This window comes from Mustelus asterias, chromosome 3 (assembly GCF_964213995.1).
Source record: "Mustelus asterias chromosome 3, sMusAst1.hap1.1, whole genome shotgun sequence".
Classification (NCBI taxonomy): Eukaryota; Metazoa; Chordata; class Chondrichthyes; order Carcharhiniformes; family Triakidae; genus Mustelus; species Mustelus asterias.
In genome coordinates this window covers 62,435,913-62,461,229 of record NC_135803.1, presented here as the reverse complement: position 1 = coordinate 62,461,229, position 25,317 = coordinate 62,435,913, and the positions used below count along the sequence as shown (strand labels likewise).

The window sequence follows — 25,317 nt, the reverse complement described above, 5'->3', positions numbered from 1 at the left end:
ATGATGTCCGGGACTGACTGGTGGGGACTGACTGGTGTCCCAGTGTACTGTGTACACACTGTACACAATGTGCTGGGAGATCAGAGCACCTATGCAATGGTGCCCGTAGAGCTCAGAGGTTGGCTTGCGGGCATGAATAGGCTCCTCACACTCCCCCTGTTGGCAGGATTCACATTTTGCCTCATTTTTCTTTCTAAGGGCTGTATGATTGCATCTGGGAATTCTGTGTTAATCTGCCAATTAATCAAAGTCACTGTGGGAGTTGTTGGCTCGCTGAGAGCTAGAAGTATTTGCTGAAGTTGAGTTTGAAACGCTCCGTGTGCTGGTGAACTGCATCTTCTGAGCAGTGTCCATATACAGTGGACATTGGGAGAGTGGTGTGGCTTCTGACCCTTGATTTTCAAAACAGCCCCTACATTCGTCAGGCTTAAATGGTGAATATGTTTCAACAGACAGGGACTTTACTCTTAATATGAGGTCAGTGTTAGCTTGACATGTATGAATTATTCAGTAAGGGTTGGGTTGTCATAATTAACATGAATTATCTGATGCAAATTTGAAGATGTGAACATATAATGGATCGGAGAATGTCATTATCAGCTTCTGTACCATGTGCCTTATTCCTTTTCTTCATGAATGCTGGCTGGTCCTAAAAAGGGATAAAATTATTATCCTGACACAGGATACAATACTAAGCAAATGGTCTCCTGGAAGCAACAGCTACCTGATTGTGACTAAAGAGTGAGAGACTTGCATTGATATATCACCTTCCATAACCTTAGGAAGTCCCAAGGTGCTTTGCAGCCAATTAAATACTTTTGAAATTTTGTAACTAATATACGAAATGCAGTAGCCAATTTTCCAACAGCAAGATCCCAAAGGCAGCAATGTGATAATACCAGCTAATCTGCATTTAGTTGTTTTAGTTGAGGAATAAATATTGGCCACAAATATATTTGGAAATGGAATGTGAGTGGAAAAAAACAATACTTAAGGAGGTGCAGAGTCACCAAGGAGAATATGACCGAGGTGAACCAACTGATTAGCAAAACCCTGGAAATACAGTCAGCCATTTACCACATGGTACCAATTGCAGTAAAGATTATTATTGCTTTTCACCATTCCTGCAAGCAGATTTTTTACATGAGAATGTCTACCTAGTACATTTTTTAATTCCTTCCTCATAATTTAGTGATTTGAAGCTTGATATGACCACATTTTGTATTGGGGGGAAAACCAACATAGTGGCAGAGGAAGGACTCTTGAAATTTGACCCTCCTATTCTTTGGCTTACATAACTGAGGTCATCACTGGTACCTGCTCAATGACAGACTGCAATTCAAAGACATCAGTTATACAGAAGATACTGCTAGGCTTACAGTGCAGCATATCTGAAGACAAGAAGTTCCAGAAATAAACCACTGCTCCAAATGCAATTCAAGAAAAGGTACTTCCAATTGAAGAAGTGTCATGGATCTGCCTCGTAACAGCAGTAAGATGAATTTAACAAGGCACGATAGGATGCGATCTGCCAGCAACAGGTAGAAATCTGGCTCTTGACAGCAGTAGCCAGCATTCAAAAGGCAGGATGAGATGTGGCTTTCCCAGAAATGAGATGAACAGACATCTAGGTAGAACAAAGTGTAAATCGCACAATTACTAGGAAACAGCTTACCTAGATGACAGAACTCAGTGGAGGTATACACATGCTGAATTTTAGTACCGGTAATTTTGGGGGGTGGGGGGGCGGTTGGGGCCTAAACATGCTTGTCAATACGGCTGCAGAGCCCTGATCTGACAGTGCACTAGCAGACCCCCTCCCCTCATGGACATCGGGACCCCGCCCCACCATTGACAGCACCTTCCCTCATGCCCTCGCTGACATGGATCGCTGGCATCAGTTCCCTTCCAATGGATTCCCCACTGCGACCCCTGACATGCCCCAAATCGCAACCCCCGACAAGCCCCACTATCATGACTCCCGACAAGCCCCACTATCATGACCCCCGACATGCCCCACCATTGTGACCCCTGACATGCCCCATCATCCTGACCTCCGACAAGCTCCACCCATCGTGACCCCTCACATGCCCCACCCATCATGACCCCTGACATGCTCCCTATCGTGACTCCCAACATGACCCCATCAGGTCGCCCCAACATGCCCAACTTCCTACATAGACCCCACTCAGGTCCCACCCTCACTCAGACCCCACTCCCTGGCACATTGGCACAGGGTGACCGGTGAGCACTGCCAGTGTGTTGGATGGGCACCGTGTTGCAATGCCCGCAACCATCCAGGGACTTCAATGGCCTCCGAGCTCTGTGTCGTCAATGCAGATATTTTATGATCTCCTTCCTCACACATCTCCCCTGTGTCCCCTCAGCCCCTCCCCATTCCTCCCACACAATTTCCATCCCTCCCACTATCACCACCTCTCTCTCACCCAAGAGATCAGCTTTACTGTAGAAACTCACCTGAACCTTTTCCTGAAATTCTCTCCCCCCAATAACTGAACAAGCTGCGACCGATATCTGATAAATAAACACAACTGTAAATAAACTTTACACATTGAAAGTATTGGATTCATTTTTTAAGACTATCAGCGCTGAACGGTTTTCCCCCCCAAAAAACCAAAGTGTCATAATGGCAAGAATACCGGAGCGATCCCCGTTGGTCTCTCAGGCGTGCTCTGTGCCGCAATCCTCTCACACCTTTTGGGAGAAAGGCGGTGGGAGGGGCTGGGGGGGTGCAAATGAATCCAGCCCTACTACCCTTGCATAGCCCCACTCAGGCCCCACCCCTGGCATGCTGGCACTGCCATCAATGCAGATGCTTTAAGATCCCTTTCCTCACTCACCATCATAGCTAACTGCCCCCCCGCCACTCCCCGCATTCCTCCCACACACAATTTCCATCCCTCCAACTATCACCACCTCTCCCACATCCAAGAGATCAGCTTTAACATAGAAACTCCCCTGAACTTTTTCCTGAAATTCTCTCCTCCCAATAGTTGTTGTGTGTCAGCTCCTTTGTGGAAACTTTGAGCAGTCAGTGAATAGCAGCGACTGAGCAATGTCTCAGTGACAGTCAGGCTGAATTCTGGCAATTGCTGTCTGTTCAAACTCACCAGCTCGTGTTTGAGGGGACTGGTTCCCTCCTGTCCAGGGGCTGCTTCCCAATCTCCACACACTCACCTACTTTCCTATTTCCATCCGATTGAACTCAAACTGGGCTGGAACTTCACAAACAGCAGTTTCTACAGGTGAGCTCTGAGCCCAAAATGAACAATATTGCCGTCACTTTTTTAATTAGAGATAAATAAGAACATAAGAACATATGAAATAGGAGCAGGAGTAGGCCATCTAGCCCCTCGAGCCTGCCCCACCATTCAATAAGATCATGGCTGATCTGATAGTGGTTTAGTTCCACTTACCCGCCCACGCTCCATAACCCTTAATTCCTTTATTGATCAGAAATCTATCTACCTGTGACTTAAACATATTTAACGAGGTAGCCTCCACTGCTTCAATGGGCAGAGAACTCAAGTGTTGTAAATCTTTGCTTTCAGTTCACCTGGACTTTGGTTCAAACCAACTGAACTAGACACACTTGGGGGAACGTTTTAAAGTATTTTCGAATGAATTGTGATGTTCAGGATTCAATATCGAAAAGGTTTAAAGTGCTTGTTTTATATTTGACGTTATCTGGTCAAGCTGCGGCCAATCATTGATAAATAAACACAATTACAACTAAACTTTACACATTAAACGTATTTAATTTGCGATTTGAGACTATGAATTAACAGGCAAACTGTGGCCAGACACTCCACGCTTCCAAGTTAATGGTGGTGATGGCCGAGTGGTATTATCGCTGGACTATTAATCCAGAAACTCAGCTAATGTTCTGGGAACCCGGGTCCAAATCCCATCACAGCAGATGATGGAATTTGAATTCAATAAAAAACATCTACAATTAAGAATCTACTGATGACCATGAAACCATTTGTCAATTGTCAGAAGATCCCATCTGGTCCATTAATGTCCTTTAGGGAAGGAAATCTGCCGTGCTTACCTGGTCTGGCCTACATGTGACTCCATAAACTCCAGAGCCACAGCAATGTTGTTGACTCTCAACTGCCCTCGGGCAACTAGGAACGGGCAATAAATGCTGGCCAACCAGTAATGTCCATGTCTCTCATTCTACCCGATCAAATCCTTGAAATGCTGATGTGTTTCAAAATTGATGACCGCTTACTCTTCAAAATCCCAGGAAACATAGGTCCATTTTACTGAATCTTTATTCATAGGAAGCCCTGTCACCCCAGGACTCAAATAGATTAAACATTTCATTGCACCACCAAGTTTGTCTTTGCTTAGGTAAGGAAAACAAAACAGCTCATTGCATTCCAGACATGATCTCATCAAAGTCCGATCCAATTGAAGCTAAACTTTATGGTTGTGATTCTCCCAGCCCGTTTCGCTGTGCGAGTACTGCAGCAGGCCGGGAGACAGCAGCTGGGGGCCTTTAGCGGGATACGCGGCTGGGGTCCGGCAGATTGAGAGTGATGATGTGGAGATGCCGGCGTTGGACTGGGGTAAACACAGTAAGAAGTTTAACAACACCAGGTTAAAGTCCAACAGGTTTAATTGGTAGCAAAAGCCACACAAGCTTTCGAAGCTCTAAGCCCCTTCTTCAGGTGAGTGGGAATTCTGTTCACAAACAGAGCTTATAAAGACACAGACTCAATTTACATGAATAATGGTTGGAATGCGAATACTTACAACTAATCAAGTCTTTAAGAAACAAAACAATGGGAGTGGAGAGAGCATCAAGACAGGCTAAAAAGATGTGTAGCGGAGAAGCTACGGCATCTCCTCCGGAGCCTTCAACATGTCATTGATGAAGACGAACATCTCGCCAAGGCCATCCCCACACCCCCACTTCTTGCCTTCAAACAACCGCACAACCTCAAACAGACCATTGTCCGCAGCAAACTACCCAGCCTTCAGGAGAACAGTGACCAAGACACCACACAACCCTGCCACAGCAACCTCTGCAAGACGTGCCGGATCATCGACACAGATGCCATCATCTCACGTGAGAACACCATCCACCAGGTACACGGGACATACTCTTGCAACTCGGCCAACGTTGTCTACCTGATACGCTGCAAGAAAGGATGTCCCGAGGCATGGTACATTGGGGAAACTATGCAGACGCTGCGATAACGGATGAATGAACACCGCTCGACAATCACCAGGCAAGACTGTTCTCTTCCTGTTGGGGAGCACTTCAGCGGTCACGGGCATTCGGCCTCTGATATTCGGGTAAGCGTTCTCCAAGGCGGCCTTCGCGACACACGACAGCGCAGAGTCGCTGAGCAGAAACTGATAGCCAAGTTCCGCACACACGAGGATGGCCTCAACCGGGTTGTTGGGTTCATGTCACACTATTTGTAACTCCCACAGTTGCGTGGACCTGCAGAGTTTCACTGGCTGTCTTGTCTGGAGACAATACACATCTTTTTAGCCTGTCTTGATGCTCTCTCCACTCCCATTGTTTTGTTTCTTAAAGACTTGATTAGTTGTAAGTATTTGCATTCCAACCATTATTCATGTAAATTGAGTCTGTGTCTTTATAAGCTCTGTTTGTGAACAGAATTCCCACTCACCTGAAGAAGGGGCTTAGAGCTTCGAAAGCTTGTGTGGCTTTTGCTACCAAATAAACCCGTTGGACTTTAACCTGGTGTTGTTAAACTTCTTACTGAGATTGAGAGTGACCCAGGCCCTTTTCTTCAGAGTAATTAGCTCCGCTCCGATTTCCCACCGGGCAGGAGGAAATGCTGAGAGGCCGGGGCAGACTGGGGACAGGGTCTACTGTCGGTGATCGGTGGTGAGGGGGACACGCTGCCACTCTGCAATAGGATTGGTGGGGGAGGCAGTGAGGGCCGATCGGGGCTGGACATCAGGGGGGTTCGGGTCTGGCCATTGCTGGGGTAGATCAGGGTTGTGGGGGGGGTGGGGGTGGTCAGGTCTCGCCATGGAGAGGAGATGGAGCTGCCCAGGTGGTTCTGGTAGGCCTGCGATGGAGGGGCGGGGTTGGGAAGGCCAGTGATCGGGAAGGGAAGGCCAGCGATCAGGGTGTGGGTTCGGGAATAAACAGGAGGCCAGAGATCAGGAATCTGGCGATGGGGGGGGGGGGGGGGGTCAGTGCAAAAGCGCCAATCTCCCCACTGACAGATTGACGAATGCGCAGTGGCCCACTCAGCCCTATGCTGCCGCCGGCCTCTCGGGTGGTACGAGGCCCCCGTCCCCCACTTTCTGGTGTGAATCTCTCTGAGGCACTCTGTGATGCACAGTGTCGGAGATTCATTCAGGTCAGTCCACCCAAACAATGGGAGGGAAATTCTGCCCCCCCCCCCCCCCCCCCCCCCCCGTTAGGCACTTAGTATTTTTTTGGGGAGAATCCCCGCCCATTTCTTTCACACCTAACTCATTTTCAAAAGAGGACAGCATATCATTTTCCTTCCTCTTTGCTCACAGCACCTATATGTTAACTTGCTGTGATATTTGTGAGCATTTTTATTGTCATGCGTGAATGCTGCTGCTTCACTGCTGAGTGCAAAATCCAGTCTGTTCATGTTTGAAAATGATTTATTTTTCCTCTGACATGCAGCCACACAGAAAACTCAACAAATGCAGCTTGTTTTAAACTCATTTGTGTACGAACCACAGTCAAATTAAAAGCAGCAAAATATTGTTCACTTTTGTCCCTTCAGCTGAAAGGCTGCATTTCTGAGCCCTGATTCAGTTGTCTCTTGTCTCTCAGTCACAAGGTTCTGGGTACAGGTCCCACTCCAGGCCGGTTGAACAAAACTCAAGACTGACACCCCAGTGCAGTAGAGAGGGAGATTGTCCTGTCGGAGATGCTTTCCGATGAGATGGTAAACTTTGTTCCAATCTACTTGCTTAGGTAGATGTAAAAGACCCCAAGGCACTATTACAAAAGGGGGCAGCGGGGGTTATCCCTTGTGTCCTAACCAATATATATACAAACATAAACAAAGAACAACACAGGACAGGAACTGGCCCTCTGGTCCACCAAGCCTGGACTGATCCTTGGTTTCTATACTCTGATCACCTCCCATTCATGTTTCCACCAAAATACACTTTAAATGTTACCAACATGCCTGCTTACCATAATGTGGAGATGCCGGCAATACCTTAATGAACATCACAAAAGCAGATGATCACATTGCTGTTTTGTGGAAGTTAGCTGATCACAACAAAGAACAAAGAACAAAGAACAATACAGCACAGGAACAGGCCCTTCGGCCCTCCAAGCCCGCGCCGCTCCCCGGTCCAGGATTGAATCCTGAATCCAGGATCCCCGCCCAATTTTCCAGCCTATCTACATACCAATATCCTATCCACCGAGCTGTCCCTCACAGCTACGATGCTTTGTTCATTACAACCTATTAACTTACCCCCACCCCCCCATTCCAGACCATGTGATCTCCAGGGAGAGGCGAAAACCCAGAGTGAAAAACCCCAGGGCCAATATGGGGAAAAAAAATCTGGGAAATTCCTCTCCGACCCCCTGAGGCGATCGAAACGAGTCCAGGAGATCACAATGGCCCCGATCGTAAAATGCTTCCCAACCCTAGTCATTTCCACTTCCACGAACACCATATGAATTCCCTGCCCCCGAGACAGGTTCCCAACTATCCGCAGTCTCACTCTGTACTGGCACCAGCAAGATGATCATAGAATGAAGCCTTGAAACGAGAAACCAGGAACAATTAGCCCGCGCCGCTCCCTGGTCCAAACTAGACCACTCTTTTGTATCCCTCCATTCCCACTCCGTTCATATAGCTGTCTAGATAAGTCTTAAACGTTCCCAGTGTGTCCGCCTCCACCACCTTGCCCGGCAACACATTCCAGGCCCCCACGACCCTCTGTGTGAAATATGTCCTTCTGATATCTGTGTTAAACCTCCCCCCCTTCACCTTGAACCTATGACCCCTCGTGAACGTCACCACCGACCCGGGGAAAAGCTTCCCACCGTTCACCCTATCTATGCCTTTCATAATTTTATACACCTCTATTAAGTCTCCCCTCATCCTCCGTCTTTCCAAGGAGAACAACCCCAGTTTCCCCAATCTCTCCTCATAACCAAGCCCCTCCATACCAGGCAACATCCTGGTAAACCTCCTCTGTACTCTCTCCAAAGCCTCCACGTCCTTCTGGTAGTGTGGCGACCAGAACTGGACGCAGTATTCCAAATGCGGCCGAACCAACGTTCTATACATCTGCAACATCAGACCCCAACTTTTATACTCTATGCCCCGTCCTATAAAGGCAAGCATGCCATATGCCTTCTTCACCACCTTCTCCACCTGTGACGTCACCTTCAAAGATCTGTGGACTTGCACACCCAGGTCCCTCTGCGTCTCTACACCCTTTATGGTTCTGACATTTATCGTGTAGCTCCTCCCTACATTATTCCCACCAAAATGCATCACTTCGCATTTATCAGGATTGAACTCCATCTGCCATTTCCTTGCCCAAATTTCCAGCCTATCTATATCCTTCTGTAGCCTCTGACAATGTTCCTCACTATCTGCAAGTCCTGCCAGTTTTGTGTCGTCCGCAAACTTACTGATCACCCCAGTTACTCCTTCTTCCAGATCATTTATATAAATCACAAACAGCAGAGGTCCCAATACAGAGCCCTGCGGTACACCACTAGTCACAGGCCTCCAGCCGGAAAAAGACCCTTCCACTACCACCCTCTGTCTTCTATGACCAAGCCAGTTCTCCACCCATCTAGCCACCTCCCCCTTTATCCCATGGGATCCAGCCTTTTTCACTAGCCTACCATGAGGGACTTTGTCAAATGCTTTACTAAAGTCCATATAGACAACATCCACGGCCCTTCCTTCGTCAACCATTTTGGTCACTTCTTCAAAAAACACCACCAGGTTCGTGAGGCATGACCTCCCTCTCACAAAACCATGTTGACTATCGTTAATGAGTTTATTCCTTTCTAAATGCGCATACATCCTATCTTTAAGAATCTTCTCCAACAACTTCCCCACCACGGACGTCAAGCTCACCGGCCTATAATTACCCGGGTTATCCTTCCTACCCTTCTTAAATAACGGGACCACATTGGCTATCCTCCAATCCTCTGGGACCTCACCTGTGTCCAGTGACGAGACAAAGATTTGCGTCAGAGGCCCAACGATTTCACCTCTCGTCTCCCTGAGCAGCCTTGGATAGATTCCATCAGGCCCTGGGGATTTGTCAGTCTTTATATTCTCTAACAAACCTAACACTTCCTCCTTTGTAATGGAGATTTTCTCCAACGGTTCAACACTCCCCTCCGAGACACTCCCAGTCAACACATCCCTCTCCTTAGTGAATACCGACGCAAAGTATTCATTTAGGATCTCCCCTACCTCTTTGGGCTCCAAGCATAAGTCCCCACTTTTGTCCCTGAGAGGTCCGATTTTTTCCCTAACAACCCTTTTGTTCCTAACGTATGAATAAAATGCCTTGGGATTCTCCTTAATCCTGTCTGCCAAGAACATTTCGTGACCCCTTTTTGCTCTTCTAATTCCCCGTTTGAGTATTTTCCTACTTTCATTATACTCCTCCAGAGCTCCCTCCGTTTTTAGCTGCTTGGACCTAACATACGCCTCTCTTTTCTTTTTGACCAGTCCCTCAATTTCCCTGGATATCCACGGTTCTCTAATCCTACCCTTCCTATCCTTCTTTTTTACAGGCACATGCTTGTCCTGTAGCCCTAACAACCGTTCCTTAAAAGACTGCCACATACCAGATGTGGATTTACCCTCAAACAGCCTCTCCCAATCAAGAGCTGCCAATTTCTGCCTGATCCCAATAAAGTTAGCCTTCCCCCAATCCAACACCTTACCCTTGGGACACCATTCATCCTTTTCCATCACTATCCTAAAGCTAACAGAATTGTGGTCACTATTTGCCACATGTTCCCCAACCAAAACTTTGAAGACCTGACCGGGCTCATTCCCCAGCACCAGGTCCAGTATAGCCCCCTCTCTAGTTGGGCTGTCCACATATTGTTCCAACGAACCCTCCTGTACACATTTTACAAATTCCTCCCCATCCAGAGTCCCTGCCCTCAGCGATTTCCAGTCTATACCAGGGAAATTGAAGTCTCCCACTACAACAACCCTATATTTCCTGCACCTATCCAGTATCTCCTGACATATCCATTCTTCCACTTCCCTTGGGCTGTTGGGGGGCCTGTAGTACACCCCCAACATAGTGACTGCGCCTTTCCTGTTTCTAAGCTCCACCCAGAGTGACTCGCTACACGACTCCTCCGAATTGTCCTCCCTCTGCACCGCTGTAATATGCTCTCCAACCAATACCGCTACTCCCCCACCTCTTTTGGCCCCTCCTCTGTCTCGCCTAAAACACTTGTACCCTGGAATATTCAGCTGCCAGTCCTGTCCCTCTTTCAACCAAGTCTCTGTCACCGCAACCACATCCAAATTCCTCGTGCGCATTAAGGCCCCAAGTTCGTCTGTTTTACCTGCTGCGCTCCTTGCATTGAAGTATAAGCACTCCAGACCCCCAGGCTCAGTGAGGTCGTCCTCCCCCAGAGTGCTCTTCTTCTTTGCCAGCCTTGTCCCAGCCCCAAGCTCGTCCCCAGCCACCACACTTATAGACCTAATAGTTTGATCCCCACCCCCCTGCCATACTAGTTTAAACCCCCCCGAACTGCATTAGCAAAGCTCCCAGCCAGGATATTTGTGCCCTTCCAACTTAGTTGCAGTCGTGTAGTTGCCTCATTTCCTACATTACAACACAGACTCCACTTCAATAAGTATCATATCGGCTTTAAAAATCTCTAAAAGTACATACGCTCTGGAAAATTTTACCTGGACAATAAATTCCGGAGAATGTTTTTCATTTAACACTGGTTTACGACACAAAGCTGGAGCTTTGAGCTCCTAATCCAGCTGCAAAATTCCTCATTTTCAACAATTAAACTTTGCGTCCTTAAGCAGACAGGATGTAAAAGTACATCTTTATCTGAGCAGCAGTTTAAAGTAATAAGCATTTGTTTCATTATTATACTTTATCTTCCTCCTCACCATGAGAAACTCTGCGGGGGATTCCCCCAGCCCGCTGCGCTGCTCAAGCCACGCATTGGGCCGGGAGACATCAGCAGAGGCTGTTTTGCAGGCTTCCTGCTGGGTGTCACGCTCTCTGCGAGTCTCCCAGACTGAGATTTTCAGCTGTAATTTATGCATTGAAAGAACTTGCATTTACAAAGCACATCTCAACCCATGGACATCCCAAAGCCCTTTGCTGGTAATTAGGTGTTTTTAAAGTAAGGACAGCAAATGCTGGATGAACTCAGCAGGCCTGACAGCATCGGTGGAGTGAGAGACCGTTGGCATTTCGAGTCCATGTGACCATTCCACAGAATTGGGGATGTGTAAATGTAATGAATCGGCACGGAGCTGATTACAACGTGGAAATCAGTATTTACATTTCATCAGTGGTCCCAGGAATGAGGTCCCTCGGCTCGCTAGCGTCTCCCCCATCCCCGCTCTGACCCACCAGGAGTGGTTCACTCCAGCGGGATTTACCCTTGCTCCCCACTAACGGGGAACAGGCAGCCCGACCCCGCTGGAGGGAAGAGAGGCCATTGTGGCCCCCCCAGGAGACTGGGGGTAAGGGGGAATGGTCCTTGTGCAGTGCCAGCCTTGCACCCTGGCACTTCCCAAGGGTAAAACTGGCACTGACAACGGGCACCTTGGTACTGCCCATCAGGCAGAGTGAGGGGGAGAGCCTATTAGGGGACTCGGGCCTATTGGGGATGATCGGTGCGGGTGGGGGACCCGCTGCTACTCTGCAGTGGGATGACTGGGAGAGGGAGGGAAGAGGTGATCACGGCTGGCCATCCAGGTGGGGCAGGGGGTGGGAGGGGCTCGGGAGATAGGGGCTGGCCGGGGGGGTGGGTACATCAGAGCTGGCCCAGGGAGTTCCAGGAAGCCAGTGATCAGGGGATTGGGGAGGTCGGTAGCAGGGCAGCAATGGGGGCGGGGGGGCGGGCGGTTGAAGGACTGGCCACCAATTGGGCTGGCCAGCGATCAGGAGGCCGGCAATGTGGGGCCACTGCGCATGCGCCGATCTCCGCACCGACAGATCGGCTAATGCGCAATGGCCCGCTAACTGCTATGCTGCCAGCCTCTCAGGCAGGAATAGGCCCCGCCCCCAGATTTCCAGAGTGAATCATGCGAGGGCACTCTGTGATGCACGGAATGTTGGAGATTCATTGTAGGAATCACGCTAAAAAAACTAGCGTGATTTACTCCCATTTTCCCAGAAGTTGGGGACGAAGAACTTTTTTGGGAGAATACCGGCCCATGTTATCATTGAATCCTACCATGCTGAAGGCAGTCATTCGGCCCATCAAGACTGCACCGATTCCCTGATAGAGCATCTTACCCGGACACTTTCCTATTACCCCACATATTTAGCCACTAATCCCCCTAACCTACACATCTTGGGACACTAAGGGGCAATTTAGCATGGCCAATCAACATAACCTGCGCATCTTTGAACTGTGGGAGGAAACTAGAGCATTGGGGGAAACCCACAGACATGGGAAGAACATGTAAACCCCATACAGTCACGCGAGGCCGGAATCGAACACGGGTTCCTGGCACTGTGAGGCAGTAATGCTTACCATTGTGCCACCAAGCTGCCCTTCAATTAAAAGCAATAAAACAGTATTAAAAAAATACACATCTAAAAAGGCAAAATAAATCAATACAATAATGATGATTATGGAAAATTTAATAGAGTTCAGAAATGAGAATTACATTTATGGCACTCTGGTTGGGACAGACAATCATTCATGTTAGTTTCAAGTGCGTATTTCCTGTTGCAGGTTGAGTCTTTCTGAAAGAAAATGCAAATATGTAAAGTACTGTCTATCAATGACAGACCCAAACTCGTAAGAACATTTCTGGTTTTAAATTAGAATAAGTATGAAATGAAAATAAATCTACCACAAGGCAGTGTGATGATGCTGTGCCTTTAAGAAATGTATTGTTATCATGTTTCTTGTAAGCTTGAATTAGAACTCAGAGATAGGTTAGAAGTTGAGAACTCTATCTTGTCACGTTTAGTGTTGTTCAACTGGTAAATGTTAAGTTAATTCATTCATTATAGTTAAACTGTATTGTTAAATAAAGTTTGTTTTGATAAAAGCTTCCAAGTGTATCAATAGATTCATGCCTGGAGTGAACTGCCTTATCCTCACATTAATGACAAAATAACAAATAGTTGGGGTCTAGTCCCACTTCATAATATACTTTGGGGTTTCTGATCTCAACAGCAGCTTAATAAGAAGCCAACTGGATATTTTGAACTCCTCGGGAGTGAGAATGTGAAAGCTGCTGTTGACAATAGCACAGACACATTTAAGGGGAAACTAGGTAAGTATATGATGGAGAAAGAAATCCAAGCTTACATCAGGAAGGGGAAATGAAGTTGGGTGGGAGGAGATCTGTTTGCAACGGAAACATTGGAAAGGTTTGTTTGGACAAATGGAGTGTGTGTGTTATAATTTGTCTGAAATTCTGCACCAGTGGTTAGCACTGCTGCCTCACAGCACCAAGGATCCAGGTTCAATTCCAGCCTTGGGTGTTGCACATTCTCTGGTTTTCTCCAATAGTCCAAAGATGCGCAGGTTAGATGGATTGGCCATGCTAAATTGCTCCTTAGTGTCTAAAGGTGTGTAGGTTAGGTGGATTAACTATGGTAAATACGTAGGGTTACTAGGATAGGGTGGAGGATGGGCCCTGGGTGGGATGCTCTTTCGAAGAGTCAGTGCAGACTGGATGGCCTCTTTCTGCACTGTACGGATTCTATGAAACTTCTATGAAGCCGGTGATACTTGTTGCTAACTATCATATGAAATTAATTAGCAATTTTCCACCTGAAATTCTTGAGCACTTATGTTGCAATAATACAGAAAGCTACTGATAACACAACAGGACTGCAATCTGCTCATCAAACACTTCCCACAATAAGTATAATATATATTCATTCCACTGAGTGAATTGTAGGAGATGAACAACAAATCACACGCGAGCGCTGTTGCTGGATGGCGATTCTATCAGTTTATCTGAAAAACATGTGACGAACATCAATGAATATGTTTACAAGGCAGGAATGCTCCATAAATACAATGAACAGCCCACTGTGGTTTGACCAGGGCTGCACCTAATTCTGCTGGTCAGAGATCAAAACGCCGACACGTTTGTAAGAGACATGATGCATCTAAGCCTAAATGTGAGGTGATTCATTTTGGTAGGACAAATTTAAATGTGGATTACAGGGTCAAAGGTAGGGTTCTGAAGACTGTGGAGGAACAGAGAGATCTTGGGGTCCATATCCACAGATCTCTAAAGGTTGCCAGTCAAGTGGATAGAGCTGTGAAGAAGGCCTATAGTGTGTTAGCTTTTATTAACAGGGGGTTGGAGTTTAAGAGCCGTGGGGTTATGCTGCAACTGTACAGGACCTTGGTGAGACCACATTTGGAATATTGTGTGCAGTTCTGGTCACCTCACTATAAGAAGGATGTGGAAGCGCTGGAAAGAGTGCAGAGGAGATTTACCAGGATGCTGCCTGGTTTGGAGGGTAGGTCATATGAGGAAAGGTTGAGGGAGCTAGGGCTGTTCTCTCTGGAGCGGAGGAGGCTGAGGGGAGACTTAATAGAGGTGTATAAAATGATGAAGGGGATAGATAGAGTGAACGTTCAAAGACTATTTCCTCGGGTGGATGGAGCTATTACAAGGGGGCATAACTATAGGGTTCGTGGTGGGAGATACAGGACGGATATCAGAGGTAGGTTCTTTACGCAGAGAGTGGTTGGGGTGTGGAATGGACTGCCTGCAGTGATAGTGGAGTCAGACACTTTAGAAACATTTAAGCGGTTATTGGATAGGCACATGGAGCACACCAGGATGATAGGGAGTGGGATAGCTTGATCTTGGTTTCAGATAAAGCTCGGCACAACATCGTGGGCCGAAGGGCCTGTTCTGTGCTGTACTGTTCTATGTTCTATGTTAAAAGTATATGACATCAGGTAATTTCAGCCAGAACCATTAAGTTTAAAACTAGTTATTTTAAAATGCTTAAATTCAATGGTGTGATTTAATGTTCTGTGTAGTTAGAAATTATAGGTGGGACTTTACAGCCTCACTCAAGCGCGATCAGAAATTCCCACCCGAGGTCAATGGATATTTCCATTGTCCGCGCTTCGCCTACTCCACTCCAATGGCAGGTGAGGCGGTAGAATTCTGCTGTATGTGTTAGAATATTGCTGAGAAAAAACATTCCTGACTTAATAATCTCTTCCTGCTTTTTCCAATCGGTTGATAAATGCTATCGCTCTTTTAATTGATAAACATTCTTCAAGTAAAAGCATCCAGTTTGTCCACAAATAGTGTCAGATAATGAAGTAACAGATCACTGTTCAGCAGTGTCTGTATTTCTGTTCTGATTTTTATGCTGATTTGAAATGTAATACTTACCACTTTTACAATGAACTGTGTAAAGGTACACAATGGTTAAAACCAAAATTGTTGTCGCCACAGGAATCAGGAGCATCAAATTGTTTCTTTCACCTAAAATAAATTAGCAGAATTTTATGAAATGGAAGGTGACAATCCAGCTCATACTCATTGTGCCAGCTCTCGAGAGCTTTACTCCCGTTACACTTCGACATGTTTATTTCCAATCACTTCCCTTTTGAAAGGCTTTATGGATTCTGTTCTCATCACTGTTTCTGGTGAGGAAATGCACATCATTACACACCCACTGCATAAAAATAAATCTTCTAATCTCTGACTTTACTATTGATAATAAATAAATGTGCTTACTGATGAGTGGAAATATTTATTCCTGATTTCACATCAAAATCCATCATAATTTTGACTTTCTTTTGCCAAATCAGCCCCCTTGTCACCTTTCTTAAAGCAAGGTGCACAAACTGACTCAGTATTCTAATATTGGTCCGAACAGCGATATAAATGATCCCATTTGTTTATGTGTCCTATACACATATTGATAATACAAAAACAGGAAATGCTGGAAAATCTCAGCAATTCTGACAGCATCTGGGGAGAGAGAATAGAGTCAATGTTTTAAGTCAGGTTGAACCTTCGTCAAGAGCTCTGACTTTACTCTGCCAGATCAGCTCTGATGATGAATCACCCAGACTTGAAACATTGGCTCTATTCTCTCTCCACAGATGCTGTCAGACCTGCTGAGATTTTCCAGCATTTTCTGTTTTTGTTTCAGATTCCAACATCCACAGTACTTTGCATTTATCACATATATAATACCAAGGAGCCATTTGTTTTTTCTTTAAGAAGTAGTTTTGTCAACTTGACTTCCATTTTTAAAAGGTAACCATTTTCCTTATTTTTTTCCTTGTCTTCAACTGTTGACATAAAAAAGCTCTGTTGTCAAATGGATTGATCCTTCAGTTTGAAAAATATATTAACATGACTTTTCATTCTGTGTCCTTCGTCCAACTTGATATCTGAGCTACCAGCTTTTCATTCAATTTGCCTTCATTTTATTTCCTGCATGGCACCTTGTCAAAATGGATAAACTCAACACTCATTGCATTTCATTTTATCGATACACACCGTTACCTCCCGGGGAAAAAATCACAACATACTTTTGACAAAATCACTGCTTGATCACCCATTGCATTGCTCACTGTAAATCCAGAGCTGCCAAGCAGGGTTAGAGACACAGAGGACAGGTGAAGCAAAAAACTACCTTCATTCGTGGGTGAGCAGAGGAAATTATTGGAACATTCCTTAGTGCTGAGATGTAAAAATATCTTCATGTGGGATTCGGGTGGGGGGCAGGGAATGAGTGCAGTGCTGGGATCCCCAACAGCAGGGGAATTTTCTGCTCTTGTTCAGCAAAACCAGCTCTGCAGTGTAAAAGAGGCAGGCAGCATTTAAGAAAGGCAGAGTTCTAACCTTTTAGTGAGGGCCTCAGCCAAGACTGAGGGAAAAGGATAGGATAAACCAGAGGGAGAGAAAGGCACCTGCATGAACCATATCCCTCTATCCAGAGACTAAAGAGTATTCTTGTCACTACTTGCAAACTATTCCCTGGCTGCTTTCTCAAGGAAGGTGCTAAAAATTGTGAGGACAGGTTGAACATTGGTTAGAATAAGTCCAAAGATGGCCTGGTGATATGAGAACAGAAACTGCCTATAATGCACACAAACTATGCCAGCCAGAAGAGGAGGGAAGATTCACAGCTAAGGCGCAGTAACACCGACAGGACCTTGTACTGAAACCTTTGTAAAACCACAATTCAACAATGGAAAAGGGAGAGGTGTTTGAATTTTCTGTCTATTACAATATATCCCATATATGTCTGTCAATTTACCTTTCATAGACCAGATAAACTGACTTGTGAGGCATTATGGATAAAATTGGATTAAATAATTCAGGCAAATGTTTTTGAAGTTGGACACAATTCACGGTCATAAAATTACATATCAAAAAATTCATGGGCCATCCCTTTGCACCTGAATTGTATTGAACAAAATGGTCTGTAGAAAGATTGTTGAGCAATGTCAACAGCACGTTGCTCTGAATCAGGGTAAGTGAATTCTCCCTTTGCTCCCTAAGTTACTAATTCAATTTGATATACTTTGAACAGTTTAAATTTCTGCCTCAAATGAAATTTGAGTTTTGAAATTATGAAGACACAGGAACAGGAGTAGGCCCTTGATCCTGTTCTACCATTAAATGAGATCCTGGACTATCTGTGACCTTATTCTATATGCCCACATTTGCCCCACATCCCTTCATACATTTTGGTTGCAGAATGTTTTCAATCAACAATTTAAAATTAGCAATTGACTTATCATCCAATGCTGTTGGAAAAAATAGTTCAAAACAACCACCATTCTTTGTGTGTAAAGTGTTTCTTAACTTCTTAGCCGGAAAGGATGGCTCTAATTTTTATGGAATGTCATTCATTCCTAAATTCCCCAACCAGCAGAAAGAATTGTTCCCTGTCTAACCTATCAATTCCCGTTAACATCTTGAAGATTTTCACGGCACCCACACAGTTCAAAAAATGAACTGCATGACATTTAATGGAAAGGGACATGTTTAAATATCAGTTCTGAATGGATCTATGAACTATTTTATTGTCATATTGTACTTGGTCATTTTTGAAGATAATTAGTACAAACTTTAACATGGTGACTAATCAGTGAGGTCTGAAGGATTTGTGAATGAAGCAATAACAAGCTGTGTTTTCCTTCATTATCCCACTGCAGTTAGATACATCTTTCAATAAGGTGAACATTCCCTGAAACCCCCACTGAGAGAAGGACAGAATTTGCAGTTGTACTCAGGACAGATATACATGAATTCACTCATCTTTCCATGTTCTCAGCTGAATTCATGTGAAGGAAAGAGTTGTTGTTGTAGTAGTACTATACAGATTATTTTCCAATTTCTCACCATTGGGATTAGCTCTGTTACTTAAGTCGACAGTCACTGGGTCACTGGTTGCGTTACTGACTGGGTTTGCTGCTGTACATCTGTATGATTGTTGCTGTACTTCAGTAACACAGTCCATCACAAGCACTGTCACATCATACGTCTCATTGAGAACTCCAGAAATGGACACCTTTTCCCAGTGAATCAAGTAATTTGTTCCTTTGGAGACAGAGCATCTTAAAGTGATATTTGGTGAATTCACACAGTCACCAAGAATCACTATCACAGGCTGGGAAACCAGTTCTGAAATATACAGATAATAATTAACCCACACAACATAGTCATTGCACTTTTGAATAATTCATTTAATATGATGCTCTGTGAGAATTTCTAAGTGATGTAATAAACCAGAATACAAATGCAAGTATCTCCATTTTGTTTTGTATTTTAAACAGACTGATGTTAACGCCTTAAGTTCCAATATAATAGAAGTCCTGATATTTACATGTTTGTGCTTCATAATTGTGGCCAGTTTATGGATTTTGTGAAATACAATGGATTTCTTGGTGACATGTTGCCAGGACTGTCAAATGCACCTGGAATTCTGTTGGATCGTCACCCATTCTGCAGCCAAAACTTTGTCGGAGATTTGGAAGAAACTCTATTTACATGTGTAAAAATAATGTGCCACTGAAATTCTGGTGAAATTTTACAGCCTATCATGTGGACCTGCAGGAAATTCTCAGTCATTTTTCCAATGAGTGAGGAATGATTCAAATTGCAGGACCTGACATTTTAAAATATTAATTCACATTTTATGCAAACAGCAGTAACAGAAAATACTGCTTTTAACTTTGAAGTTAACTTTTAACTAGTTGGTGTATTTGTTTTCACATGTTATACACTCTTATTCAGAATTGATTGGTGGCTATGTCAACATTCATTAGGTTTGTATAAATGAACTGAAATCTTACTGACTGGTCTGCTCTGAAACCTACTTCAGTGAACTTGGAGGGGATTAATGGTAAAACTAATACCATTCGCAAAAGTAAATCAAAGCAAAATGTGTGTCCTGCATTTCTGCTAGAAAGGCAAACCTTGCTCCATTCTACTTAGCTGTTTTCATTTATTCAGGGGACGTGAGCAAGGTTGGCAGGGCCAGCATGTATTGTCCATCCTCAATTGAACTGAATGGCTTCAGAGCCACCCACATTGCTGTGGTTGGGGAGTCACATGTAGTTTAAAGATGAGCAAATGCAGTTTCCAACATGATATGTCTTAAGCTTCAATGAAAAATCTGATTTTCTGATGTTGCAATGCTACAAGCTGCAACATTAACAGAAGTTCCATTTTAAATACTCACCAAATACTTGCATCCTGAAAGTACTTTCATCACGGTTTTTCAGTTCTATCCCATAGTAGTCAATCTGTATTTCATATTCACCAGTGTCATTAACATGTACATCATTCAGCCCCACCAAATCACTGTAAATTCCAACTCTGTGCTGATACAGTGGGTGGACAATGTGCAGCCTCTCTGGATATTTGGATTTCCATGTTAAAATCTTAAAGGGCACCGGAAAATTCAGTCTAAATGTTACGTCATATTGATCAGTGCCATTGTACTGTATAGGGAACTGGACTAGTTCTCCTACAGGGGTGTTAGTGATGACATCGGGTCTGGCGAGTAATGCTTCTCCACTCTCTACAAACAAATGGAATACTGAAAAAGACAAACATACATTGCACAAATCAAATTTTTGTTTCAAGGTTTGAGAACAATAAAACGTATTATGATGTTGTGACGAGTGAAGGTTGAGGGAAACGTAAATATTGGGCTGAATTTTTAAGGCCCTATCTGGGAGGTACTGGACAATGCAGCAAACCATTCAAAAGTCCATGAGGAACATAGGAATTCGGAGCGAGAGTAGGCAATTCAGCCCCTCGAGCCTGCTCTGCCATTCTATATGATCATGGCTGATCTCCATCTTATCCTAACTCCACTTCTCTGCCTTTTCCCCATAGCCCTTTGCCCCGCTTTTGACCAAATATTTATCTTTTTTTTTACTCTATTGATTGATTCTGCATCCACTGCACTCTATGGCAGTGAGTTCCATAGACTCACAACCCTCTGAGAAGTAGCTGCTCCTTATCTCGGTCTTGAACTTCTCTCCTCTTTCTCTACAACTATGACCTCTTGTTCTAGACTGTTCTAGAAGGAGGAACATTTGGTTAACATTTACTTGATCAACCCCGCTGATTAATTTATATATCTCAAACAAATCTCCCTTCATTCTTCTGTACTCCAGCGGGTACAAGCCCAAGCTACTCAGCCACTCCTGATATGACAGTTCCTTCAAACCTGGAATCAATCGAGTGAACGTCTTCCGAACCGCCTCCAGTGCCACCAAATCCTTCATCAAAGAAGGTTACCAAAACTGAACATAATACTCCAAGTGGTCTCACCAATGCCTTATACAATTGTAACAACACTTCTCTACTTCATACTCTAGAACCCTTTGCAATAAATGCCAAGATTCCATTTGCCTTCCTTATAACATTCCGCATCTGCATACCCACTTTGAGACTCATGCACAAAGACACCCAGATCCCTCTGCACAGATGCCTTTAGATTCTGTTTCCCATTTAAATGGTAATTTGCTCATTTATTTTTCTGGCCAAAATGGACAACCTCGCATTTATCCACATTAAACTCCATCTGCCAGATTCTGGCCCATTCCCCGAGCCTGTCAAGATCCATTTGTAAACTTTTTATCTCCTCATCACAGCCTGTTTTCCCACCTATTTTCGTGTCATCAGTAAATTTCATTCTGTTACACTCTGTCCCTGCTTGTAGATCATTGATATAGATTGTGAAAAGATGTGGTCCGAGACCTGAACCCTGCGGGACCCCACTAGTTACAGATTGCCAACTGGAGAACGACCCATTTATCCCAACCCTCTGCTTTCTATCAGTCAGCCAATTCTCAATCCAAGCCACAAATTTACCCCCACCCCTTGGGATCTAATCTTCTGGATTAGTCTCTGGATTGACTTCAGCAGGAGCGGAAAATCCCACTGGTGGAAAATTCCACCTAGTGGGTGGAATTTCAATCCTTCCCGCCGACAGGATCTTCCAGTTCCACCGAATTCAAGCACCCCCACCCCGCCCCCCGCCCCATGGCTCCCCAACTGTGGGTTGGGATAAGCCACACAAAACATCATAGACATCGGCAGGACCAAACGTCCTGTTGGGGGCCAATCAGAAGCCACCCCCACTGCTGAAAAACACTCTGGGGGTGGTGGGGGGGGGGGGCGGGGGGGACGGACCAGAAACCCCGACCAAGATTTTGCTGCTCAAGTCAAAATACTGAGAGATGGGAGATTAGATAGCTTTGATGCTCTGTGTTGGACTCAGTAGTTCTAAATTGTCATTACAGCACAGATGGAGGCCTTTTGGCCCAAGTTTGTCCATGCTCTGTAAAGCAATTCAGTCAGTTTACATTTAGCTATAGCTGAAAGATATGTATATTTGTACCTGCGTACATTTTCTGTATGTAACACTTTGCTAGGACGCCTTTCAAAAAAGGTTAATTGTGTTTTATTATAAAATTATATGATCCATGTAGGTGAAGAAAGGCCCACACTGATAAATAAATTATACAACTGTTAAGGGGACCTACAATGGTTCCTATTCTATCCCATAGCCCTGTAAATTTATTTTGGACAACTGCCTTTCCAATTTTCTTTTGAAATCACTGATTACTTCCACTCCAATCTCCCTCTGAGGCAGCAGGTTCCAGGTCATTATCATCGTCACATAACAAGTCGTCTTAACATCCTGCCTGTATTTTTTGCCCAAAACCTTAAATTTGTGTCCCCTGGTCCTGGTGTCATCAACTGATGGGAATAATTTCCTTTGCATCAAGGGGAACAACTTCGCCATCTCCAACCTAATGTTGTAGATAACATCCTTCAGCCCTAGAACCGTTCTGGTAAATGTTCTCTGCATACTCAAGGACCTTCCTGTCCTAAGGTTGATGACTATGAGTTGGGTGCAATACTCCAGTTGTGGACAAACCTGAGCTTTGTAAAGGTTCAGGATAGCCTCCATATTTTTGTGGTCAATACTTCTATTTATGAAACCAGAGATCCAATATGTTTGCTAACCACTATCTCAGTAGGTTCTGACACCTTCAAAGATCTAAGCACAGGAACCCCCCCTGGATCCCTCAGTTCCTGCATGTTTTTGAGAACCATGCCATTAAGCCTCTATTGTCCCTCATATTTCTCTGCATTAAATTCCATTTGCCTTTTGTCTGCCATTATGCTCATCTGTCTATGTTCCCTTTCAGCCAATTGGCATTCATCCTCACTATTTACCATACCTCCAAATTTAGTATTATTGTCACTGGGTGGAATTTTCCCCACATTTGGCAGTGTCAGGTTCAGGCTAAAAACTGCTGTGTATCTCTCCAGATGTACAGCCATGTTTGCTGTCCAGATTTTCTGCCACTCAGTGCACAGGGTATCTGGGAGCATGGTTTATGCCGGCTTCACAGAGATCTAGGCATCATCTTTAAAGGGTGCCTACACCAGTGTTAGCAATAAACTCCTCCCGTGGACATGGAGGATCCCCCCCAACAAGCATCAGGGCATCCCCCCCCCCCCCCCCATGTAAGCATCAGGACATCTCTCCCCAATCACCATGTAAGCATTGGGGCATCCCCCCTCCCCTGCACCCCCATCCAAGCATCAAGGCACCTCTTCCCCATCCCCCACCACCACATGAGCATCAAGGCATTTCCCACCCTCAAACCACACAAGAATAGGGGGCATCCCACCCCCACCCCAGCATTGTGCACTCCCCCCTTAGTCAAGCATTCTCCCCCCCACCCACAAGTATCCTGGCATTTCCCTCCTCTGCCCCCTCCCAGGCATAGAGGCACTACCCCCATCCTATGCATCCGCCCCTCTCACAGGATTAGGCACCCCACCACACATAAAGGGAACTCCTCCCCAAAGAGGATCCCCAGAGGGCCATCCCTGGTAGTGCCACCCTGACACTTCCAACCTGGCACTGCTAGAGGCTAGTGCCCAGGCATGACCCTCACCACCCGAGGGCTGTATACCTGGGGACTATGTTTCGAAAAGCACTGACATTAAACTGATCCACCTGCCTACAGTTCCTAGGAATTCCCTTGCATCCTTTCTCAAACAGGAATGTCACATTTGCCACTTTCCAATCCTTTTGGCACCGCCCCCATATCTAAAGAAGTTTGAAAGATTCTGGCATAATCCTTAAACTATCTTCACCCCCACTTTGCTTCATAATCTGGGATACAAGCCATCCAAACCAGGTGACTTATCCCTCCGTGCATACCAGTCTTTCCGCTACATTCTTCCTGTTAAGTTTCACTCCTTCCCGCTACAGTCTCAACTTCTATTTATATTTTGTCAACATTCTCTTCCTTAGCAAACACCTTCCTTGCCATGCACCTCTCAGGATATCTCACAAATCACTTGTCCCTAATAGGACACACCCTACCTCTCCCAACCCACTTACTATTTACATGCCAAGATATGGTAACCAAAAAATCTTCTATGTTAATCTGACAACTAACCAAAGTCACTGTGGGGGTTGTTGGCTCACTGAGAGATAGAAGTGTTTGCTGAAGTTGAGTTTGAAACTCTCCCTGTGCTGGTGAACTGAGCAGTGTCAACCCCAACAGTGCACAATGGACATTGGGAGAGTGGTGTGACTGCTGACCTTTTATTTTCCAAACAGTTCCCACATTCTTCAGGCTTAAATGGTGAATATGTTTCAACAGACAGGGAGTTTACTCTTTGAGGTCAGTGTTAGCTTGACACGCATAAAATATTCAGTAAGGATTGGGTTGTCACAATGAACATGAATTACCTGATGCAAGTTTGAAGATGTGAACATAAAACGAATCTGAGAATTTCATTATCAGCATCTGCACCATGCGCCGTATTCCTTTTCTTCAAGAATGCTAGCTGGTCCTAAAAAAGGGATAAAATTTTTATCCTGACACAGGATACAATGCTCGGCAAATGGTCTTCTTGTCGCATCAGCTACCTGATCGTGACTAAAGAGAGAGACTTGCATTGATATATCACCTTCCATGACCTCAGGAAGTCCCAAGGTGCTTTGCAGCCAATTAAATACTTTTGAAATTTTGTAACTAATATACGAAATGCAGCAGCCAATTTTCCCACAGCAAGATCCCATAGGCAGCAATATGATTATACCAGCTAATCTGCATTTAGTTGTTTTAGTTGAGGGGTAAATATTGGCCACAAATATATTTGAAAATGGAATGTGAATGGAAAAAATAGTAATTAAGGAGATGCAGAGTCACCAAGGAGAATATGGCCGAGGTGAGCCAACTGATCAGCAAAACCCTGGAGATACAATAAGCCATTTACCACATGGTACCAATTGCAGTGAAGATTATTATTGCTTTTCACCATTCCTGCAAACAGATTATTTTACATGACTATGTCTATCTAGTACATTTGTTTAGCTCCTTCCTCATAATTTAGTGATTTGAAGCTTGATATGACCACATTTTGTATTGGGGGGAAAACCAACATAGTGGCAGAGGAAGCACTCCTCAAATTTGATCCTTCTGTGCTATGACTTAGTGAGCCATCAGTGGGTATTGCTACCTGTGATGTGGAGATGCCGGTGTTGGACTGTGGTAAGCACAGTAAGAAGTCTCAC

General features: G+C 44.9%; 1 protein-coding gene across 1 annotated transcript; it reads right to left on the bottom strand.

Annotated features, from left to right (window-relative positions):
* Positions 1–617: 617 nt before the first annotated feature.
* LOC144491821 (hepatic and glial cell adhesion molecule-like) lies at positions 618–24,556 on the bottom strand. Its single transcript, XM_078210116.1, has 6 exons — positions 24,490–24,556; positions 19,933–20,292; positions 18,591–18,872; positions 15,615–15,707; positions 2,479–2,535; positions 618–649 (listed from the first exon to the last, which is right to left on the bottom strand). Exons 1-6 carry the CDS (start codon positions 24,554–24,556, stop codon positions 618–620), a joined length of 891 nt encoding a protein of 296 aa, XP_078066242.1.
* Positions 24,557–25,317: the final 761 nt, after the last annotated feature.